This window comes from Ascidiella aspersa, chromosome 4 (genome assembly GCF_963924565.1).
Source record: "Ascidiella aspersa chromosome 4, kaAscAspe10.2, whole genome shotgun sequence".
NCBI classification, from domain to species: domain Eukaryota; kingdom Metazoa; phylum Chordata; class Ascidiacea; order Phlebobranchia; family Ascidiidae; genus Ascidiella; species Ascidiella aspersa.
In genome coordinates, this window is record NC_139450.1 from 11,426,838 (window position 1) to 11,448,867 (window position 22,030).

The window sequence follows — 22,030 nt, forward strand, 5'->3', positions numbered from 1 at the left end:
AAATCGCGCTCGCTTCGCTCGCCAGGTGTACACTAACTCAAAAACTATTGAAGTGGCGTTTTTGCAGATGTTGCGCTAATCAAATAACACCGGGCAAACGCGATCTTCGTTTAGTATTGCAGGTGGCGAAAGACGTGCTTTTAGGGTAGTCCCGTAAATGGATTTACCAATATCGATCACATATATTTCTCCTAAAGTTAACGATTGCGCACTAAGCGGTTTCGCAGTTGGCGCCTGGCAGAATTGTCGGCGACGTGTTTTGCGTCTAAAAGTTTGCTTTTGCTGGACGTTAATTGGCTGTTTCTGAATGACGTGATATCTGTCACTATTTTATGACGTCATTAACGTCAGACGGAAAAACGGGGAATTCCCGAAGTTGAAATTTCGGGACCCCCCCTTTTTGGATTTCTGGATACGCCCCTGTCCTACGAGGACGCTCAAAAATGTCCAAATGTCTTCTTTTTCGCATTTCGAGTTAGTTGCCTATACTTTTAGCAAGACTTTTAAGTGACACGTTGTATTTATTTCGAAGAAAATACTGTAGCCACGAAGCATGTCGAATTGCAGGTTTTCCAACAAATTGCCCTACCAGCTATACCTTCTTGATAGTTATTGCAAACATTGCGCCCGAAAAATGGCAACAGAACCTCACATTTGAAAGGGTCCATAAATAAAGCAACGGTGTGAGTTTTGTAGGCCTAGCTATCAGTGTTACTGTATGATAGGCTATGTTCTTCGTTTCTTATACCTGGGGGGGCTTTTGCCAACTTTAACATTAAAACTGCCAAAAAAATTTGCTCTTTTTTTTAGGACAAAGTTTCATCGAAGGTAAAATATCATCGAAAGGTATAACGGCTCTTTTTTACTCTATTTTTTCTGACTTATAGATAAACGATAAAAGTCATCCACCGTTTGAACTATTTTTTATCTGTATTTTATGTGATTGGATAAAAGGCTAGCAACAGGGAGACTTAAACTTTTTTGCGCGAATCGATAATGTTCTTGCAATATTGCCGTTGTATTGTGTGTCGTCACATCTTTTGAAACACAATAACGCAATGTTTGATTTTTGAGCTTAACTTTTTTTATTTGCGCTCGACATCACAGCCTTACAACTGTGGTGTAAATGCACTAATTACCAAAAGATGTCCTCCATTTGGGTGCTGAATATATGGTAGTCCTATTTAAATTCTTTCAAGTAGATGACGGGACAAGCTGGTGGTACAGCGTAACTGCTAAAATTAGTTTACCAGAACGTCGTTCCGAATCGTTGCTGCTAAATTTCACCTCTGGTCCAAATAAATTGTTACGACATACATCTAAAATAGTGGCCTTACAAAATTTTAGTGTGTCATGAATATAAAATTTCAGTGGGTCATGAATATTTTGTTGTGAGTAGTAATAAAAGGAAAGTTTTTTATATATCGCTATATAACAAGAACGCGTAGCACTTTGTTTCCAGCACTATGTCATGAAAATCTTTCCATCGTTACCTACTGCGTTTAGATTTATCGTCCAACATCTTTCCAAGACTTCTAACCAGTCCTATATTGCACACGAGGTTGCAAAGCACTTATATTAATGTATGGAAGAATAAAAAAAACGTGAATATTATTTTGTGATTAGGATTAAAAACAAAGGAAAGGCGAAGATTTTCGTAACGCTGAAAACATGACGATAACAATAAGAACAACAATGAAAAAGAAACTTTATCGTTAAGTGCACACAGCTAGCTCACTGATTTCAAACCGAGGCATCGTTTCAGGTTGAAAGTAAAATACATTACGAGAAGCATCACTGTATAAAATGGTGGGTTGTGTGGTATCTTATGTCACTATACGAACAATCACGATTGGTTGTTGGCTCTAAAGGTTATTAATAAATGAAGACAGAAAACACGATAACAACGTTAAAAGTTGTACAGTCCCCAGGCCAGGGATACTAAAGGCAGCAAGATACGCCGATCACAAACACGCGAAAAAAAGAGTCGTCTTTCGAAAACAGACACATGTCTGAGGCAGCAACTAGATTGGCGGCTGACGAGCTCAGATCGACTGGGAGGGCATAAGTCAGGCCAATGAGCATGTCGAAAGAAACGCAAAAAAGCAGCCCTGCTGCAGCATGGATAACAACTGTATAATTTCGAACAACATGATTGACCACGGTTAATATTCCACTTGTGTTAAATGCACCATTGTACACGACGTCGTCTCCGATCCAACCGATCGTTTCAGTATTCATCCGCTTTGTGACGCGTTTCAACTTGAAACTGCCGACAAACGGCATATCCCATCACTGCCAGACTTTGACAGTAAAATCAACCCCGCCAGAAAAGACCCGGCCTCTAGAAACTGCGAGTGCCACCACACTTCCTTGATGACGAATCAAGGTCTGGGTGCAAATCATGTTGTCCATGCTCCACACCTAGAAAGACAACAATAAATGTTTGCTAATTTTAATTATTTCACGCATTTTTAATACGCACAGAAACTATTAATTTCAAAACTAGATAATTAGTGACTTGTAATTGCTTCTAATTCAAAATTATTTTCAAATTCAAAATTATTAACGTTTGTTTGTACATGCGGCATATAACCAAAGCGGTTTATTATAAAAAACATAGAATTTGTTTCTTTTTTATCGCATTTTTGGCCTGTCTTTTGTACGAATACGGTGTGATCGCAATAGTATTACGTACAGTCACCTTCACCTAAATGATATTGTGCGCAAACTATCTACCAACAGTGGGCTTACCCGCAACGATCTGTCGTAGGAAGCGCTGAAAACTTTGGTTTGTTCGGGAGTGCTAATGACGGCGAGGGCGTAGACAATTCCATTGTGGCCCGTAAGTTGAGCCACTGGTTCGTGGTTTCGTATATCCCACACCTGTGCAAAACAAGGTCTATCAGCAATAGACGGCGCCGAAATTAAAATATTTTCACAAGAAACGCTTACGTGAATGCAGTTTTCGTAGGTGCCGCAAACGATGTGGTGGTTTGTGACGGCGATGGAGTAAACGCTGCCTCCCGAGGTTTGTAGAACCTGCTTGCACTCCAGGGTTCGAACGTCCCAAATCTGAAAAAAAAAATAAAAAGAGAAAATTAGACTTTAACCTGAAAGTATCAACCTTGCGGTTGAATAAAATACAAATCGCTTCGCGGGGTTTTGATACAAGTGTGTTTGGGTATTTAAATTTTTGCCAATAGGTTACCTTGATGGTCTGGTATGAGCCGCTATAGAGGAAATTGTTTTGCGACACCAGCGCCCTCACCCAGTGGTTGAGACCTTGTAGCTCTTGGCGGAAACTGATGCTCGTCCTTTCAACATTCCACACCTGGAAGTGCACAGTAATGTTGCTCCATTAGATTATAGTTATTTTAATGCGTTGACACCAGAAAGAATGACACGGTGGTTATACAGCACCAAACAAAGTTAAAAAAACACACAGCGGGACATGATATTTTTAGTGTAAACACTAATCGTTACAACGTTTTTAACGGTCTGAAACGAGAGACTAATGTAGTCATTTCAGCTATGATAATTCAGATATACATTATAAAGTGCCGATTTCTACCTGGAAAGACATTTTTATCAACTTGTTTATATCTAAAAGGATTTTTTACCTGGATAGAACATTTTAGCAAACCAAGTTTCCGAAAGATGTCTAGTAAAAGTGATGGCCATTAACAAATTTCTAAGAATACAGCTCTAAACCAAAAACAACGAATTAGTAACTTACTTTAATTGACTTCAGTGAACCACTGAAGAGCATGTTGTTGGTACATACCAAAGTACAGACTGGGTTGTCATGTGCGGCTATCGAATTCAGCTCCTCCAGACTGTCAATACTCCAAACCTGTTTTAATGTTTAATAGTAGCTTATTACCCAACATTTGCCTGCTGTTCAAAATAGAAGATGCAGATTACAAAAAACTTGTGTCATACGTTGCTGTCGCAGATTTACGTTGTGAAGTATCCATACCTTAATTGTGCAATCAGCTGACCCACTGAACAGTTTGTCACCGTGCGCAGTCAAAGTCAAAACAATGCCCTGGTGTCCTTCCAACGTCTTTTGGCACTTGTAATTTGTGGCCGTATCCCACACCTGTAAGTTGGTTGTAGTAGTAAATAGTAGAGTCAGGGATCAGGTAAATTAGCTCTTAGAAAAACGTAACAAACAAAACATGGTCTTGTTTCATGTTGGTTTGCCTAAAAGCATTTTTATAAGTGCAAAAAACAATGATTACCTTAATTTGTTTGTCCGAGGAGCCGCTGAACAAATAATCACCATGAACACACAGGCACCACACAGGTCCCGTGTGGCCAACAAAGGTTCCCTTGCATTTGAAGATTTGTTGAGGATCAAAAGCTGAAAAGTTAAGGAAAATTTCTTAATTGGCCAAATTAGACATCTCAAACACAGCGTTTTAAAAATCAAAAGTGTGCAATGAATAGGCCTACGAAAGTGATACACAAATGGAGATATAAGACGTACAACCAATATTTCCCATGTGTAGTCTGGTGTTAAGATCCTGAAGCTGGTTGTTGATCATCATTGTGTCTTGACGGAATTCATGCAGTTCATCAACCAGCTTTGATTGATTGTTGCTCAAAACATCTGAACATAAAGCAATAAGTATCAATTCTTATAACATGTTAACTTTGAAGAGAAAAATTGCTTATTCAACAAAAAAATAACGGATTTCTACATCATCAACTTTTTTAATAGGATGAAGCAAATATGTCTGAAATAATTGTGAGAATAAACACGAACAGTGTATTGATATTTAATGACCTATAGCTTTTACCCATATTGAGTGGCATTGCTAACTCCTACACTTTATGACTCACTTGTGAAGTGTCACTAGTCATACTAATAGCAGTCTGTTTCACAATCATGCCAACTTAACTTGGCTGCTCTTTTCACATATATATATATCAAGTTGGGAGTCTGTTATCTCTAATTCTATGCGCAATAAAACCTTAACATATACATATGCTAGATTATTTTCTACAAACCCATTTTCATTTCAAGACTTTTTTCCAGTTCATCAACCCTTTCTGCAGTTTTTGACAGCATTGACCTGAATGTTTATAAACAAAAATGACTTCCATAAGCAATAACATGTAAACTAACTTTATAATATAATACCTGTTAAGCACACTTTTTATTTTTTATTTAAAAAAATGCTTAAACTTTTTTTATTTCCTACTTATTCTAATAGAAACTATTTATTTAAACATAGTTAGATTGATAGCTAGTCTTTAGTACTTTAAACCTTAAAAAGTTATTTTCTTCATCTCGTTGCTTTATGGCAGAATGTAGCTTGGCTATTTTTTCATCTGTTACTTCTAAAAAGCCTTTGACAAATTCATACTTGCACTGGGCGGAATGAAGCATTTGTGAATCGCGATCACCAACAAATGAACACCTATTAGGAATAAAACAAAATGACACATGGGAGTTTTTTGTCTATCTGTATATAGTTTTGCACTGTTTTATTTGCAGAAAATTTATTCAAAGCTTACTTGTTGACCATAGTTAATTTGTTACAATTGATAGTCAAAATTTTATTTACCCACATATACATTAATGTTTACCCATATTTATGATTTGGACACTTCATGTTTTTGCAAGTTTTCAAGTGCTCTTCCAAATGCAGGCGAAGCATGACAGGGCAGGTTGGGTTGTTGGGGCAAGTAATTGGGGCATATTGGCATGTTTCTTCATGGCTTCTGCAACAAATCACATAACATCAAACAACGGTCATTAATTTAACGGCAATGCTATTTTTCTTGTTCACATAAATATTATTGTGTTGGAAATGCCAAGATTATAATACTATTGTTTTCACTAGTTGATAAAATGCATCCTGCAGTACTATTTCCTTACTTTCTCTCTGAGAGCTTTATTGTGAAAGGGCAGCCAGAAGGATTGACCTCATATTCCCCTTGCATGTTGCCCTTGAGTTTGCAACCATAACGGCAATGAATAAAAAGGGCCCCAACCTGCTCACTTACAGCAAGATTGGCCAGAACCTGTCAAGATAAACAGTATTATTACAAGGAGGAATCTATAAGGCTTACAATGCAGGTTTAGCTGTATCTACCACGTATTGTACTTTTAAAACATAGAATATGAAAATATAATAAAACAATTGAAATGTCAAAATATCAAAAATATCCAAAAAAAGCCTTGTCTAACCTGAAATAACACAGAACTTCACTTGTGATACATTTTGCCAATAAATACCACTTACCGGCTTCATTATCTTATTGCACACTGGGCATGCATCGATGGATTTGGTACATCGTTTACAGAAAGAATGGCCACACGACATGATAAAAGGTTCCTTGTACACTTTCTGACAAATCTTACATAAGAGTTGGTTGGACACAGCATCAACAAACACTAGGACCTTAAATTAAAGCAATGAAATACATGGAATAATTCTTAAATGAGTGACTTAAATTGTTTTCAAGTAAAAACCTATAAAGGTTGCAATTAAATATCACACAAATTTAATCCTAACAAAACTCTTCAACAAAATACATACCTCTATTTGAGTTTGACCAGATTGTAGAGAAGATTGTGATAAGGTAGATGAAGAGGAATAGCAATCTTGTGATTGATTCTTGAAAAAGTTAAATGAATCACTCTGAGTTTGACTCCTTGACTGCCCAGGTGTACCTACACTTATCTGAAATAAATAAGATTAAATATTTATCAGACATAAATTTCTAAAACAATCCAGAAACAAAACTTTATTTAATTTTAAAGTAGAAGCAAAAAGTGGTTCATAATACAATCTTATAAAATTTACATATGTTTACCAAAAAAAGATTACATATAAAGGGTTTCCAATAATAGTTAAAACTAATTGATTTAAAAGGAACTACAGGAGTGACAAATTCAGTAAATTAATGCTGTCTATTAGCTTACGTCTTCTCTGCTGTCACTGAATGATTTGCAGCTAGAAATAGATGAAGTTCGCTCATGTTCATATTGAACTTCACCATCCTCTGTGTGAATATAAAAAGCAATGTTAAAAAATAAAATGGATAATCAGATTGAAGTTTCGGTTACATGCCTGTTGTTATTGTTGTAACTGTGGAAAATGAAGGTCCAAATGTAGTCTCCAATCGTGGCTAAAATAATTACCAAAAGGCATTAGTGTGTAAAAATCACGAAAACAAAACAATAATTGTGTTTTATTGTTAAATAATAATATAAATAATCGGGGCTGATCTGGAATCCTACCATTTTTTACAGTAGTGAAACATGTTGTCAAAATTTAAATTACAAGAGAGAAAAAAATATGGAAGAATAAACATAATAAAAATACTTGACGCACTTAAACTCAAACGCTAACTCAGAACACCCTAACCCAAATGAAGTTAGCAAGATAAATCCCCAGATGAAAGTGTGGTAGGATTCTAGACCCAGTCTGCATTCTATGTCAGGTGCACGCACAATATTTTTACCAAGAAAATTTGTGTGCACACCTGTGACACCTGAACGATATATTGCCACTTAAATTTCTTAAAAAAAGCTAAGTTGTGGTAGGAATTGAACCTAAGAGGTGCAAACAACATAATTGCACACCTTTACATCCCAAAATTTGGCGCTACACACCCAAGATCTTTGCGTTAAGTGCCATAAAATGCAGACTGGTTCTAGACCAGCGCCATAATGATATGATTTTAGTCTAATAAATTAAAGTGATAACCTGATATCAAATATATCTAATAAAGTGTTTTGAATAGGCGTTTCAGCAACAAAAAATATACCAAAGAAAAGCAAGCACCTAAAATGTTTTAGCAAAGAAAAGACATTAACCAAAAGAAAGAAAGACATACAGATTTAAAATCATATAATAAGTATACATACATATAGGTTTTTGAAAAGAGCTACTAAACTTTTCAAATTATATTAAACAATTTCATGATCATCAACGTAATGTATAGCCAAGCAAAGCGTCTTACTGTTGACGAACGACTGCTGTGACTTCTGCTTGAGTTTCTTCGTGAGTTTGAGATAGCTGCGCTAGAACGGGGCAGGTTGTTTCGTTCAGACGACATACTTGATGTAGAATGCGGCCTATACATGGCAACGAATGGCGAAGCCAACTATACTTCCACTGCTACATTTATACGTTATACTTGCAGCTTTCTTAAATGCAGCTATAAGAAAATACGCTAAACTGAGCGAAAAACTAAGCTATAAAACTATTTTTGTAAACAACGCTTTTAGCGGATGAGAGCTATGTTATACCAACACTGATCTCTATGAAAGGAAATAAGTGCAACCACTGATCACTTTTGTTTATCTTTTCTGATAATTATTACTCACATCGCATACGTCTTCAGTATGACTATTTTGAATAATTAGGCGATAGAACGTATATATAAAACCGCAAATGCTAAATTGTGTTAAATCAATGAATAAAAATGCGTGCGGACAAAAGTTAGAATATGTTTCGTTTTTAAGGTTACCTACGTTTGATGTCGAGGCGTTTTATATCTGAAGCGATTTCTGCAGACATTTGAGTCAACATTTTAGCTGCAAGAAAGCCACTGGATACCTAAAAATTGATTTAAGATAATCTAAATTATATTTTGGGCGTTGGAGGTCCTTGTTTTATTGGACGGTTGCTTTTACTCTGCAGCCCTGCGAATGATAAGGTATGTAGCATTTCACCATTGATATTAAAATTCCAGAAAGAACTTTACTTCCTCTGCTACGTTTATCTGCTTCTTGTGATGGCAAATCAGTGAGCGATCACCGCTCTTGACAGCGGCGCCATTTTGGATGCGAGCGACCTTTTTTAAGAAAGACTAAAATGCGTCTTTTTGGATACAAATAATTTAAATCGAAGAGCGTAGAGTTTCAATATTTACTGTTCAAAATATCTTTTGAAAACAATCAATACGCCAGTCAAAACAGCACGAATATAAAATAGAATGCGAAAACAAATCATAAACTATATATGGCATATCAAGATACTGTGGCCGAACTGGAAGGCTGTAGACTTCTACATTCGAAGGAAGTGCTCGACCTTGCATCCGCTAGTTCAAAGTGGCGACTGCTGCCGCTGCTTGTCCCAGGCTTTTCACTTCGCGTTACTGGGTCTTTCCCTTCCTCGTTTTGACCAAGGTCGAGTTTAAAAGTGTCGCGATTGACGTCGTCGTTGCGGTAGGCTACCGACTTTTCCATGATTTCCATTAACGGGATGCTGTGTGACCTTATATACGGTATTTTTACGATGTTTATTTTTCTTAATGCGATAGTTCCTATTACGCGCTATTTAAAAAATATAGATTATAAATTCTACCCATAGCAGTGGTTGAAGCGATTTCATACAAGATTGATGTTATCTGAAGGACCCTTTGGCTTTATTAAATTATAATAATAGTCCAAAACTAACCTGTAGCACTTGTATATAATTGCTGCGGCAATAATTACGACAAGAGCGATCGCAATAGGAATGATCAAGTTAAGCGGAATTGAAAACCGTGTGTCGTTGTTGCCTGGTTTTCCCATCCCTGCTGTATGACATATTTTAAACAAGATAACATTTACGTTACAATTTTAACTTTAAAATCAAACAAGCGCAACAATAATATACCTTTGCTGGATTTGCGGCCATTATTTTCCCGAGCATCCTTAGTCGTTTTTTCTGTGGTCGAAGTCATGGATACACGCAGGGTTGCTACAAAAACAACAGTTATCACATAATCAGTGCAAAATTTAACTACAAAGCTCAGCAGCAATTAAACTACATGTAGCATCAGCTACGGAAATAAGAGGCCGCCTTATCCGGGTGAACGTGCATATATAGAAAGTATAGGGATGTTAACCGTATAAATACGGCCTTTAAAAGTATACCTACTAAATTATTATTATTATTATTAAGGTTCTATGCAGGGCCGGATTTACCAATAGGCTAGGCAGGCTGAAACTTAGGGCCTCAACGTCCAGGGGCCTCAAAATTCGGTTTTCGAAGTTTAAACTTGACAAGTTCAAACCCTACCTAAAGTACCTAAAGTAGGTATATATATTCAAGAGTAGAAAATTCTATACACAACTGCTGGTTTCAATCACGTTATAAACAGTCATTACGTCGTTTGCATCATAATAAATTTTATTAGGCGCAGTGCTAGGTCGTTTTCACAGGGTTAGCAAAGTTCTTCAGAAATCTGAATTGTTATTAAGTACTTCTGCAAAATTGTACAGTTCACTTGTAGACTTTCTAAGCGAAATTAGAGATGAGTTTGACGAATTTGATGAGCAAGCAAATGCAACCTTGCCGAAAATTCACTATACAGAGCTGTCACTAGGAGACAAAGTGCACCTGACGCTTTAAGTGAACTTTCTGCAAAGAAAAGGTTTAAAATAAATGAGCTTCTACAATTTCATTTGCACGTGAGATAAACACAAAACCAAGGGCTTACCGGTACAGAAGAGCCATCATGGAGACCCCTATGAAATTATGTGCAAGGAAAAAATTAACACTGCCTTTCCTAATGTGGAAGCAATATTAAGACTGTTTCTAAGATTAATGGTCACTGACTGCTCAGGAGAGAGATTTTTCTCAAGGTTCAAAAGCATCCAAAATAAACTTAGATCGACAATGTCTCAAGAAAGGTTGTCCGTACTGAGCATTCTGTGCATTGAGAGTGACAAACTTAAACAGATAAATTTTGAAAAACTTTTGTATGATTTTGCTTTGACGAAAGCTAGAAAAAAAATTGTAGCCTAGTCCTACTCTATTTGATGGCTGTGACTATTTCTTATTGATCCCTGTAAATAAACTTTACAAATATTGTAACGGTTGTTTGATCAAATAAATTGAAATTAAAAGCAAAACTGCTGTAACTAAATTTGTATTCTTTTAATTAAAAATTTGCACCCATGAATGTGGAAAATCAAAAGAACGAAGAGTTTAATAAAGTCATATTTTTAACATTATGCAATGACATGTGATGTTGTTTAGAGAGAAATTCTGTGCTCAAAAATAGGTAGGGACCTCATAAATGGAATAGCCTAAGGCCTCTCATGGTGTTAATCCGGCCCTGGTTCTATGCCAGGGGTCGGCAACCTACGGCGTTTGCGCTAACACTTTACTGCCTCCTTAAATGTAATTAAACACGTTTTTGAGTGCAAAAAAAATACGAGACCCGTCTGATTAAAAATTGTTCTAACATTTTAATAACACAATTCTTTGTTAACATTTTGTGCGGCCCGCAGAGACCTTTCTGAGTTTGGTTTTGGCCCGCAACTAGAAAAAGGTTGCCGACCCCTGTTCTATGCACTAGTGTATTTAGGGTGGGCCATCGTGTCATCGTGCCACAATATTACTTGCGTTTTACTATGGGTGAACCTCGATTTGGCTTTGCCTCTTTATTTGTTCACCTCGACATTAAATTAAATTAAGACGACGTAATCGTGGAATTAAAAAAAAAATAAATAGACGTATAGACTTCATGTAAATGTGTATAATCCCTGTGTCGTATTACGTAAGTGTATATTTTCTATTTAATCCATTCTTCATTCGTTTCCGTTGAAAAAGCATACCGAGTGTTAAATTTATACGATCGAATCGTGACTATAACATTCGTTACTTACAGCAATAGTAAGGGCTTCACAGGGCCTTATGCTAACCAGCATTTAGTTGATATTACGAGTTTAGTAGGCACAGCAGGTGCTAACAGAGAGGTCTACACAGTCTACCGCCAGGTAGCGCATTTGCCGCTGCAAGGTGGCACAACATATTTCATATTATTTATATTATTAATTAAGTTACTTTAAATTTGAAATGTGCACGTTCACTTTTAACTTTTTTACGAAAATCAAAAATAACAAGCATTTAGGATTATAAAACAACTAAAACCTGTTGTTGTTGTGGTTTCCGCTGTCGTGGTTGGAAAGAAGCACATTGGCTCTCCCTCCCACCCGCCGCTGCTGTCGCACTCCAAATACTGTTCCTCGTCTTCCGGAAAACTGCTAGAACCGTTAACGCAGCGGACCAGAGCCCTGGAACCCAGCAGATCACCGCATGACGAGTTGACCATCTCGATCGGCCATCCGTCAAATTTCGGCGATGAACAGCGCACGACTGTAAAAATTACAGATTTAGAAGATATTTCAACGCCTTACCGATCTTTTAGCGATATCGCCGCATTTCAAAGCATAACCACTATTAGTTATTTAATTACTTACGCCAATAAGTCATGGGTCAATGCTAGATATGTCTAAAAATATCGGATCGGAGCCCATACCGGACGCCAAGTGGTAGTACCTTTACTCGTCCGATACAAGGGTGGGTATCTGTGCCGATGGTAAACCAAATTAACATAAAAAATGTAACCATGATTTGGGATCCAGCGCAGGTATTTCTACGTTAAAGGGTAAATTTGTCAATGGCAACAGGACGTAACTGAACTTCTTAACCCAAATAAACTGGAAACAATTACCCCCGAAAGTTTTTATTTTGCTTGTTTAAGCATAGTAATGACGTCATTCATAATCTGATCGGATCGCCATACTATTTGTCTAAAATATCGGGTAATCGTTTTGAAATAGAGTGTCAAGTATCGGACATCCCAGTCAATTTACCTTATTTTTGTGCCACAGTATTTAAATGACATAACAGATGCGTTTTTGGCAAATTTTCATAATTGTTTTTATTTAAACAATCTTTGACAAAGTGTTTCAATTTTCAAACTTGAAAGTAAAACGTAAAACAGCGAAATATTGTTTGGAATGGGGACTGGCAATAAGCAAAGATCGCCCACAGCACCACTATCACACTAAAGACTCGCGGATGCTCATATATATGCGTACAACATTCGAATACAGAGACTATAGACTTAATTCAAAAATACCCATCAAAGTAACCACTGACTGAAGCAGCATTAATAATCCTTGAAGGTTGTATCAAAATTAACCTTTGACAATTATGGTGACGGCGCATGTGTCGTGATTTCCCGCCGGGTCCAATGCAGTGTAGCGATGCTCGTAAACTCCCTCGGCCAGGTTGACCGGCGGCGTCTGGGCCGGAAGCTCCAACAGGACACTCCCCGAATCGTCGAGGGCAGATGGCATCTGAAGCAGGCAAAGGCCAAAATTTTAGTTACAATTTATAGATCACATCGTCGGAAAGATTGTAGGCTTATTAAAAGTGATGTCCGATATATCAGAGCAGATACCCGATGCCAAGTAGTAACATCGCTACTCGTTTGATGTATAGTAATGACGTTATTTGGTATCTGATCGGTCCGCGCAACTTTTTGGCAAAAAATTGTGCATCGATATCGGAAAAATGTCATGTACCGGACATCCTTATCTAAACGGTTTACGAACGCACCGATGGGATAATTTTTGTGCCTGAAATAATTATCAATTAGCCTGCGTTTCGGACAAGCAACAATTTTTTTTTAAGCACGGGCATTTGAGCAAAAAAAGTTGTTAAAATACGAGTTGCATAAAACGGCAGTAGTACTGAAAAATCGGTCCATATCAGCCAATCGAACATAAATCCTTCATTCGTATGTTCATATGTAATGCTTTATAATATATACTCTCGTTCGGAAACGCTACTTTAGCGCATTTACAAAGTCACCTTGTAGTCGACAAGTGCGTGGTCGTTGCAGGGCGCCGCCACAAAGGTGAGAGCGCCGGGGCAGGTGCCGTTAAATGTTGGGGCTGTGCCGTCGGTCTTGTTGCTGGGCTTGTCGCAGTCCTTGTTTTCCGGCTCGTTGCCGCACAAGCAAACTCGAGTTGTGAGGAAGACGCCGAACCGTTCGTCGTCTTGCAGTTCGTTCGCCGTCGATGAGCGATTGGAAGGAACAGAAACGCACAGTCCGGTACAGTTGCCGTTCGCCTCCTGGCACGGAGTGGTGCCTGCTCAACGAAGGATCTCAGTTCGGATTTGTTAGGATTTTTCTAGTACCCTGGTGGGAGTTCCCTTGGGGTCAGTCTCAGTAAAATTGATAAAACTAAAAAAAAAAAATTCTAGAAAGAGTAGTCCGTTCGACCAGCAAGACTGTTTTAAGTTTGTTCCAGAAAGAAATGTGGCCTGTGTTTTTTCAGTTTGCGGCAAATCAAACTTGGGCTCATCTTTTATGAAAACAAAACATGGAAGGTGCGTGATTGTACCAAGGTAAATAACAGAGGGCTTAAAGTTGACCTTAAAGTTTTAGACCTCGAAAAAATGCCCAGGGGCAAATTAACGTGACTCACCCTACCTCCCCCCACCCCCCCCCCAAAAAAAAAAAAAAAAAAAAAAAAAAAAAAAAGGTTGGACACTACCCACATACCGTTTTCCAATTTGGCCACTTCTCCACCGACAAAACTGTGTACATCACTTGGCTTGTCGAAGATATGGGGGCCGAACTCCTCGATCGGGTTGTCTTGGCCATCTTTGCGCATGCGCAATATTGATGAACGTCCCCAGTCCGTCATGTAGACGTACTCTAAACAACGAAGTTTTGCTGCCTTAAAACTTTGGCTTCTATGATGTCGATAATACTTTTCAATGCAGTGGCTGATAACCCCCCTCCACGGGCAATTTTTCACATAATAATTGCTCACGGACTGCGCACTTTTCAAATAGTTATTCGTACATGTCTCAATTAGTTGTGTCACTTAATATAAGACTAATCAATATGTTTTTTTATATATGAAAAGTATAAGTAAAAAGTAAAAATCCCACATTGCTTAGTACAATATAATATATAATTTTTTTTTCATTTGCACCATTGCTTATGTCGATCCCAAACAGGTGTACATCATTTCCGTGAAACTTCTTTAGAACCTTCCTGTTCTTTCCATCCATGTCGGCAACCTCTACAGTGTCCTTCTTCGCATCGCACCAGTAGATCTTCGACACTTTTTTAAACAACGCAAAAAACACTTTTGTCTTTCTCGAGGCGTACTAAAGAATATTTCAACCTAAAATAATTTCATAGAAACAAGCTTCTCTTCTGATGTCATTGAAGGTATTAACGACCGCTTGATCTACTGGTATTTGTTATTTTCTTACACATTTATGTACATCGGCGAATCATCTGCAATGATGATGACTACACATGCGATTGTTATAACGTCCACAGCAAAATTAGTTTACTTGCTACATGTTCAATGGCGGTAAAGTCAAACAAAAAAGTCTTCCTTGCGCCCAATGAGGTTGTACTATATTGAAACTCAATGTCAGCACAAGAAATTGCTTGCATAACTATTTGAACTTCAACAGTTTGGTTGGACATAGGTTTAAACAGTTAAATAAGCTATCTACCGGAATAGTCGATTGCAAGTCCGTTGACCCATTCCACATCTCTGTCGACAATCACCCTTCTGTCCGTTCCGTCCATTCTGGCCATCTCGATGGTGTGTGCCCCCCAGTCCGACCACCACATGTACCCCAGGGTGGAGTCGATCACCAAGCCTCGGGGAAGAGTGACGTTGTCTGATAGCAGTGTCTTGAGATGCTTTCCGTCCGATCTTACGACGCTGATTGAACCGGTTCCTAAATAGAAACGGTAGCTTGTTTTTATCAACTTATGCATTTTCGTTCAAGTTTTTGTTATTTAAAGCGTAAGTTAAAATAGAAAAATGAATTTAAAAAAACTAACGAAATACCAAAACAGCAAGGTTAACAACACTGATGCGCTCTTAAAAATAGAGTTAGCTTCACCAGGCAACATATCAGTAGGGACGCTTTTCTGGTGTAAACGAAGCATATAGAATGTGCTATATACCGTTTATACTTTGTTTACACCTGAATAGCGATTTCTATCTACTGATGCGTACAGTTTAAAAATAAATTTTACGTAGGCACCCTCATCTGTCCAGTAAAGGTTTCCGGAGTATCGATCCAGGGCAAGCCCCGTTGGCTGCCTGACGTTTTCGGTAGCGATGATCACGTGATTGCTGCCGTCTAGGTTGGCACGATTGATCGACGACGTTCCGATGTCAGTCCAGTAAACCTTAAAATAAACGAGAAAGTCAGATTGCCAAAGGAAGTGATAAAATGGCTTGCGGCATTCAGTCGGAAACTTGTAATATAACATTTAATTTGACAATAACCAATGAGTTAAAATTGACACGAATGCATACTAAAACTGTATTCAGGAGAAAATATTTTTTTCCTGAGAAAGATCATTGCCATTGTCGGATTTCAGTGAGATACATGCCAAATCTCCATGTACAATTCTCATAGTGTTTTAAACTACTTTGTACCGGCAACTCTGAAACTGTTTTCATGGATTTTCATCTTTTAAAGTCTGCAAAGGTGGACGGTTTCGGAATAATTCTATTACGATAATATCGGCATTTTCAAGTATATTTTCTTGTATTTTGCAATATTCCTCTTTACGCAGTATGGAATTCATTCAAGCGCATTTCGGAAATGTGAGCAACATTTCGAGTTACTAACTAATAGTGTAACAGAATGGATCCAGTCGTTCACGAAGCGGCACTCACCCTTCCTGTGTCAGGATCGAACTGCGTTTGCACTGGTATGTCGAGTCCGGGGATATTAAGTTTGGTGGAGCGCCTCCCGTCTGCGGAAACTTGGAAGATCCACTGCATATCCGAGTCAACTACCAGATGGAAGTCGGTCTTTATTAGATCTAAGGAGGACATTGCGAACTATTAAATTCATTCATATGGTGAATTTGAGCAGCTCGTTTTTAATTCCTACAAATTTTTATTTTTTTCCATAAAATCTTTGTTTGTTTTGCTGGTTAATCTATTAAAACTACATTTCAATCAAAATGAGGATTATTACATCATATCGTGATACAGTTTGTTTCGTAAACAAGGTTTCTGCTTGGAAAGAAACTTTGTTCCATACCGCGCGCTACTAAACTGTAAATTGAATAACGTCACAAACAAATAGATTTTTTTTTCTGTGTTATAGTCCTAGTCTTCATGATGTTTTACTGTTACACTACTAATAATAATTGCGTGAAACTCTTTCAGCGTGAATCTATAGAAGTAGGTTATTTTTATTTTTTTAACTTTATAGAAGCTAGTTTGTGCAAATAGAAAAGTCCCAAGGACCAAAAAGTAATACAGTCGGAAAAAAATATTGGCCAAAGGCGATGCTTTATTTGCTTTTAGTTTCGTCTTTCAAAGCACTGCTTTTGTCTTTCAATTTGCTTGGCAGTAATTAGGCTACTCGGTTAAAAAGTATAATGTCAAACCTGAAACACACGAAGTCCCGTCTGATCCCAATTTTGTTCCAAGACTACATCCGCATTTCCGCAAGTTTCCAGGCGGTTGAGGAAAACAAAAATGTTGGCAGCCGCCATTCTTGATATCACACGGCCCTGAAAAAATAGAATGACACAAAGGCTCGGATAAAGAAGATGTTCCCTTTGCTGTTATTAAGTTGTGTTTCCTTTGTTGATATTTAATACAGGTTCCATTCATTTTTTCGCACCCAATTCTGCTTTTATACTTACTTAATGATATTGAAGTAAGTTATTTTGTTATGCTACAACATAAAACCATAAGTATTTAGTCTATTAAGAGCGATTCGTCTGAACCATTTCCATGGGGAATATGCCTACTGGCGTTACATTTCCTTATTCCAAACCGGTTTGTGTTCAGTCACAGGTGATAAGTACAAAATCGACATTCCTTACAACAATGACGTCATCTCTTTCTATTCGTTATCAAAAGCAAAACCAACAAGGTAGACCAGACGCGACGTTAACAGCTGTGTACAAGTGGCTATACTGTTGAGCAAACATTCTGGATTAAGACCCGCTGTGGTCACAAACCTATGTTGTCCCAGCCAATATAATGACTAGCATATTTTTCAAAAATTTCAAAAATAAGTCATCTTTTTATAATTGGTGACTTTACCTCGATGCACATTTACAAAAAGCAATTTCAAATTGACCACTTGTAGCCATGGAGTAGCCTACGTCGGCAAATAACTTTAATGCAGCATTTGTATATAGATGTCGTCTATTTTCTTTTTTATTCTATAAGCCTAAAGCTCAAAATAGGTTTGCGAAGGAAAACAAATTGTGAGGCTATAACAGTCAGTAAACAAAGGCTAAAAACAAACAAAATCACCAGTATCTGGTTACGAGAGATAATCTCTCAATATGCATTAGGCTGTTTTAATAAAATAAAATTTAAAAGTCATATAAACTAAGTTTGATCCTTGGATAATAATATGTGGGTCTTTTTAAACACTTGTTATTTATTTTTGTTTTTTACCTTTATTAGTTGAATAGATATGTATTATGAACATTTGGGCTAATTTGCGCATATTCTTGATTCGTTAAATTAAAAAAGTTTAGATTTTTGTGGAATATGTGGTTTTCATTTGACGACAAAAACATATGAAGTTTACTTGGAAATAAATTTACTGTACACCAAATAAACTAATAACGCACGGCTTTACATAAACGACACTTTAACAATTCGCCACATAATTGACTTTTTAAACACTTGTTATTTGGTTTTGCGAAGACCTATACCTGCAACCTCTGGTTGTGAACCGCCACCCACTATGGTCACTGCAGTCGGAAGATGTGTCCCGATTGTACGTAATACATCTCCGGAAGATTTATTCAGCATCAAGATTTGATTGACGTTGTTGGCGGACACGTAAAGCCAGTCCTGCAACGCGTAAAATTAAAAAAAATACAAAATCCATACACCCCGAACAATGTGAAACACGCATTTCATGTCCAGACGAGTTTTTAGTTTTACCACTAGAAAATAAACACGTTGAGAAAAACAAGGGGACCTATTATATTTTTTTTTAAACTTTCTGATATTATGTTGGTGCGTTAAATTAAATGACTTCTCTTTAAAAGTAAATCGCCGTCATTACCATGTTTTGCCATGATTGGTTGAGCCCATTAGGACGCTAATCCCTTCACGCCGCTCTTGTTCGACAGTTAAATGAATAATAAAATGTTCAGAAATCAATACCCTTTAAGGTTTTAACTTCAGGGTCGAAAGAGTTTTCACTATAGCCTTGACTATAAGAACATACCAAAAATGGCCTAAGAAAATAAAACTAGAACAACCTAGAATCGCTTGGTAGAGATTTCGCATACCTGGTAAACGTGAAGGTCCTCAAGAACCACGCTCGAGTTGCGAAATAACATTTCCGGAGGAGAATTTCCTCTACTAGCCGCAAAGTATATCGCCATGTCGCTTTTGTCGATCCAGTAAATCCTGCAAAATAAAGTAGATTTTTGTGCAAAAGGTTGTAAAAATTAAAGAAAAATTATAATAGGGTTAAGCATTAAACTAATATTATGGCAAAATTTGTGAAAAGATCCAAAGCTATAAACAGGTGTGATCACGACATCCGACATTACAACAATCCCACCCATTAACTCACAGAACAACTACCCCTAAACACCCAAAGACTATACCTAGTTTGGGAGGAGGAGTAATTGTCCTTGATTAATTAGTTTATTATTAAAAAAAATAAAATATTATTTAGAAATAAATGTTTTACTTTTCGGTTTGGTAGTCGACGGCCAGTGCGGTTGGCATACCCAACGTTAGCGCAACCGTTGATACTTTCTCGCCTGACAAGGTTGAACGCATAACCTTAGCTTCGCCCATCTCGTTGCCCAGCTGTGTCCAGAATAGCAAACTGTAGAAAGTAACCCAGTTGTTATATACAGACACAGCAAATTGTAATCTAACAGCTATTTACACATCCCTAGCCCGGATACAATGCGTTACTATAATATAAAAATTTGTTTCGAATAAACTTTTCCCCCTACACCAGCCAGGTAAGTCAATACCCACACATACGACACACAACCCAAAACAAAAATACTTAAATGCTTAGATGGATGTGTCGCTTAGATTCTCTGAAATAACTTAGAATTTAAATTTACAATCCAGAATTTCTACAGAGAAAAAACATCACTTCTAACTTTCCTCACCACCTTATACAAAACCTATTAACTATAGAGGTCACTCGCTCCCTACCCTTTTTGTGGATATACGGCGAGTCCTCTCACGGAAGGCACGTTATCAACAACTGTGGTTGTTTGTTTGAAATTAGCAGTAGAAGCCGCAATCCATTTGTGGCCGGGATCGGACCAGTACACGTTCCCAGTTGTCCAGTCTATGGAGACAGCTTTCGCTAAAAAATAAAAAAGTATACTATATCATAAAAACAAAAATAAAATAAAATAATATATCATTTCGAATTTCAGGTCTTGTTATTTTTATAAACTATTAAGTCAAGTTCCTGTCGATGTAATTACTCTGCCAAGTCACAGTTCAAGTCATTGCAAAGGCAAGACAGGTCCAATCCTAGTCACTAACATAAAAAACACTAAAAACGAAACAAATAGCAAGCAAACTGTTTTACAAGAAGAATGGAGGTAAAGATTCCGATGTTAGCAAAAACGTACCTAATTAAAACCACTAATTTTATATAATTTTACCTTTTTTTAATGTTTAGGGCAAACAGAGAGCCACTAAAAACTTGTGTTTTAGCGTGAACAATGCAGCATGTAAGGATAGTTTGTTTGAAAGTGATTTGCTGTAATTTTTAGTTAAGTTAGCAATGATTTTTGGTCGTTTTAAAACGCTAAGTTTTTATCTTTTCACAAAATATTTTGACATCGATAATAATATTTTCGTTTTTTAAACTTTGTTACTAGAATACATATATTTGTTATGTTCATATTGGGTTAATTTGCGCATCTACTTGATTCGTCCAAGTTAAGAAGTTGAGATTTTTGTGAAACATATGGTATTCTTTTGACGGCAAAAACAAAATTTACTGTTCACCAAATAAACTAATAACGCCCGGCTTTACATAAACGACTCTTTAACTATTCGCCACATGATTGCGTGCAATAAATCCTTAAGCGTGCGAACTGGTTGTGCAATCTCACCTTTTTCGGTGAGTCCCTTGTGATATCGAAGGATGGAGCGCGTGTTTCTGTCCACAACGGCAAGGTTCCCACGCCCGACGTCCATGACGAAAATTTCGCCTTTGTCGTCGTTACTAAAAATGGATTAAACGTGACTTGTTGGTAGTTCGGGTAAATGGCTTCAATAAAAGGCGACAGCTCTTTTATATTTGTTGTACCAGGAGCCTATAAGGTTTTCATTTTGAAATGATATGACACATTACTTTTTTACGTATGTTTCCTTTTTAGTAATGGTCTAATGAATATCAAACACAATTTTCCCCATACGTGCATGGTTAAACAAATTTTGTTTTGAATTTTGCTTTTACAACACTAAGTTAAAAATGTTTTCCTGAATCATGCGTATACAACAGGGGTTCTTAAAACTTTTTTTTACCGCGGCCCCCTAATTTAGTTTTTTACTTCACGTGGACCACATTAGGCAAGAAATTTTCAGAGATAACCTCATAAGTTCACAATCACAATACAAATAGACTTCAGAAATCCACTGATCTCGGTACAAAAAATGCGAAAGGCAAATTTAGTCTAAATACATTCAATTCAAAACCGTTTTATTTTTAACTAAACTCTTAAACAATGATTTACTCTTAAATGTACACCAACATTTCAGTTAGGCCTTCATGGACTCCCTAAAACGTTTTCACGGACCCCCAAGGGGTCCATGGACCCCAGTTTAAGAACCCCTGGTGGTATACAACAATGTAGCAAACATAGCGTTAAGCCGCATTAGAACTACGCTCAGTCGCTCACGTATCCACAGAGCCGATGAAATGAGGCAGCTTGAGACTGATGACGCGTTTGCTCATGATGTACTTTCCAACGAATCTCTGTCGCCTAGGATCCGCAGGAGCGGAGTAAATCCCGGAGGACCGGAACTCGTTTCTCTCGCTGCTCCAGAATAATCTTGCAGGACCGGAATCACCTGGCAACATAATTAAATGAGTCCCGTACTTATAAGAGGCATATTTCAAAATAACTTCAACCAAGCGATTCTTGGTTTTCTGTATGCACCACGCGTCATGTCATAGCCTTTTAGATTTTATTCCACACGAAAGGCATTGAAACTCTGTCAAGTTAAATGTTA

The 22,030-nt window shown here is 37.4% G+C and overlaps 2 protein-coding genes across 2 annotated transcripts; both read right to left on the reverse strand.

Annotated features, from left to right (window-relative positions):
* Positions 1-1,368: 1,368 nt before the first annotated feature.
* Positions 1,369-8,193, reverse strand: LOC146147835 (E3 ubiquitin-protein ligase TRAF7-like). Its single transcript, XM_083386529.1, has 17 exons — positions 7,987-8,193; positions 7,092-7,149; positions 6,944-7,023; positions 6,558-6,701; positions 6,261-6,419; positions 5,894-6,039; positions 5,602-5,736; positions 5,280-5,432; positions 5,020-5,084; positions 4,496-4,618; positions 4,248-4,369; positions 3,983-4,105; positions 3,740-3,856; positions 3,212-3,334; positions 2,956-3,075; positions 2,755-2,886; positions 1,369-2,424 (listed from the first exon to the last, which is right to left on the reverse strand). The coding sequence occupies exons 1-17, from the start codon at positions 8,107-8,109 to the stop codon at positions 2,293-2,295; spliced, it is 2,055 nt and encodes a 684-aa protein (XP_083242655.1). The 5' UTR covers positions 8,110-8,193; the 3' UTR covers positions 1,369-2,292.
* An 805-nt stretch (positions 8,194-8,998) lies between these two features.
* On the reverse strand, positions 8,999-21,878 carry LOC146147836 (uncharacterized). The gene is made up of 18 exons (XM_083387945.1): positions 21,697-21,878; positions 20,908-21,020; positions 19,988-20,144; positions 19,503-19,643; positions 19,093-19,213; positions 18,505-18,646; positions 17,212-17,337; positions 16,487-16,635; positions 15,843-15,990; positions 15,300-15,530; positions 14,762-14,893; positions 14,323-14,478; positions 13,626-13,906; positions 12,952-13,108; positions 11,895-12,119; positions 9,630-9,713; positions 9,429-9,549; positions 8,999-9,245 (listed from the first exon to the last, which is right to left on the reverse strand). The coding sequence occupies exons 1-18, from the start codon at positions 21,876-21,878 to the stop codon at positions 8,999-9,001; spliced, it is 2,913 nt and encodes a 970-aa protein (XP_083244071.1).
* Between the last annotated feature and the right edge of the window lie 152 nt (positions 21,879-22,030).